Consider the following 1945-nt stretch of genomic DNA (forward strand, 5'->3'; position numbering starts at 1 on the left):
ATGAACAAAGTCCTAGCAGAGGGATCTTGGTTTGTGATAGGCCATTTCATATCTATATGGAAATGGGAACCAAACTTTCTTCTAGCGGAATCCAAGCTTGCTATTACAACAATTTGGATGAGACTCCCACAACTGTCAACGGAGTTCTATGATAGGGCGTTCCTCGAGAAAATGGAAAATAGGGTTGGCAAATTACTAAAAATAGATACATGTACCTCCACCACCCTTAGGGAGAGGTATGCTAGAATTTGTGTCCAGGTTCTATTAGACATTACCGTTGCCATCGCTGTCACCATTGGCATGCACAATCAACCCATCCTTTATGAGCGGGAAGAGATTCTCTGCAAGGAATGTGGGAGAATTAGCCATACACTACAATACTGCCCATTCACCTCTAAGGCCAATGAAACCAACAGTCCAGTTAACCCAAATCCTATAACCACAAACACTGTACAGTCCCTGGCGAAGACACTGTGTGGAAAACGGTCCCATTCAAGCGAAAAAAAGGAATCCATAAAGGAAATCGCTTATAAAGATCGGCCGGAGCAGAGAATCCCATGACCAGGTAAAACGATACAGTGAAGCCACAGGTACGTTCCTCGCCCTGGTAACCACCATCACTTGCGGAAGCAACCCCAAAACCCACGAACATCTGGACCCAGGTGAACACTTGGGCTCTATGGGGTGGTCTGCGGAGAATCAACAAGACTTAAGGTCTTTGAGGCCCAACTCTGATAAAGGTTTATCTTTACAAGTGGGCCAAGTCAAAACAAGAGTATCCCCACAAGCAAAGTTGATTGGGATGAAATGACATCTTCCTAAGTCAGGCCCAATCTCAAAAGATGCCACTTTAGGGAATATCTCCATTCCCAAAAAGCCAAATACAATTTACAAAAATGGGATTGAAGAATCCACCCCCCCTCTTTTGACTCTGCTCCCCCAAAATTGAGTATGCTTACACAAAAAGAGAGTATCTCTTTTTTGAAAAGGGATCGCTTGTCAGTACTATCCCATCCTAAAATGGCCCACACGTTCACAAAAATCCACTTTAATGCACGCGCGCCACTATTGATACCCAGCTTTTCCCTATATATTTTTAATATGCAAAATACTTTTAAAATAGCAGATGTATGCATATATGAGTGTGTTCAAATATCTTATTATTTTTTCTTAACTTTTAAAGGTTTTTAAACTAATTTATTTCCCTATTTCATTCATAAAAAACTAGTAATAATTACCAAATTTATCATTTTTGGTAATTCATTTGTTGGACTCTCATATTTATACTAAAATATAGCTAAGATATTTTTTGGCATATTTTTCTAAATTGATCTAGTATTTTTAAAGCTAAATTGCATATAATTGCAATATTAGGCTCTTTTAGATTTAATTGTGTTTATATTTATAAAAATTAAGTCCAATATTTTTAAATAATTAATTATATACTATAAATTATTTTAGTACCTTTAATTTCTTTACAGAAATTATTTTATTATTTTTTAATAAAATCAAATAGGAGAAATTGGCTATTTAAATGCTAGCCCCACTTTATTTCAATTATAGCCTGATTTTGAACCCCAATTTGAAGCCCAATTACTCCGATCCAATTCCCATTCAAACCGACCCACAACCCATTTAAATGACCTACCCGAACTCCCATTTAATCCCAGCCGTTGATCGTTTAGATCAACGGCTCCCATTATCCTTTCCTAATTAAACCCAAAGACCCCCCAAACCCTTTTCATTCTTCATAATCCGCTACCTCTGAAACCCCTCATCTCCTAAATTCTCTCTACAACCCCATCAAATCCTAGCCGCCGCCACCCTAATCCGCCCTAATCCATGGCCTACCAAGGTCATCGGAGACCTGTATCATCCTCCCATTGCTTCTACGTGTTCGTTTCTATGGTCTCATGACCAGATCTTGAAGGGGTTTTTGTCATGT

The 1945-nt window shown here is 38.6% G+C and overlaps 1 protein-coding gene across 1 annotated transcript; it reads left to right on the forward strand.

The window, feature by feature from the left end:
• On the forward strand, positions 1-561 carry LOC109232625. The gene has a single exon (XM_019398383.1). It carries the CDS (start codon positions 1-3, stop codon positions 559-561), a length of 561 nt encoding a protein of 186 aa, XP_019253928.1.

This window comes from Nicotiana attenuata, chromosome 9 (genome assembly GCF_001879085.1).
Source record: "Nicotiana attenuata strain UT chromosome 9, NIATTr2, whole genome shotgun sequence".
NCBI classification, from domain to species: Eukaryota; Viridiplantae; Streptophyta; class Magnoliopsida; order Solanales; family Solanaceae; genus Nicotiana; species Nicotiana attenuata.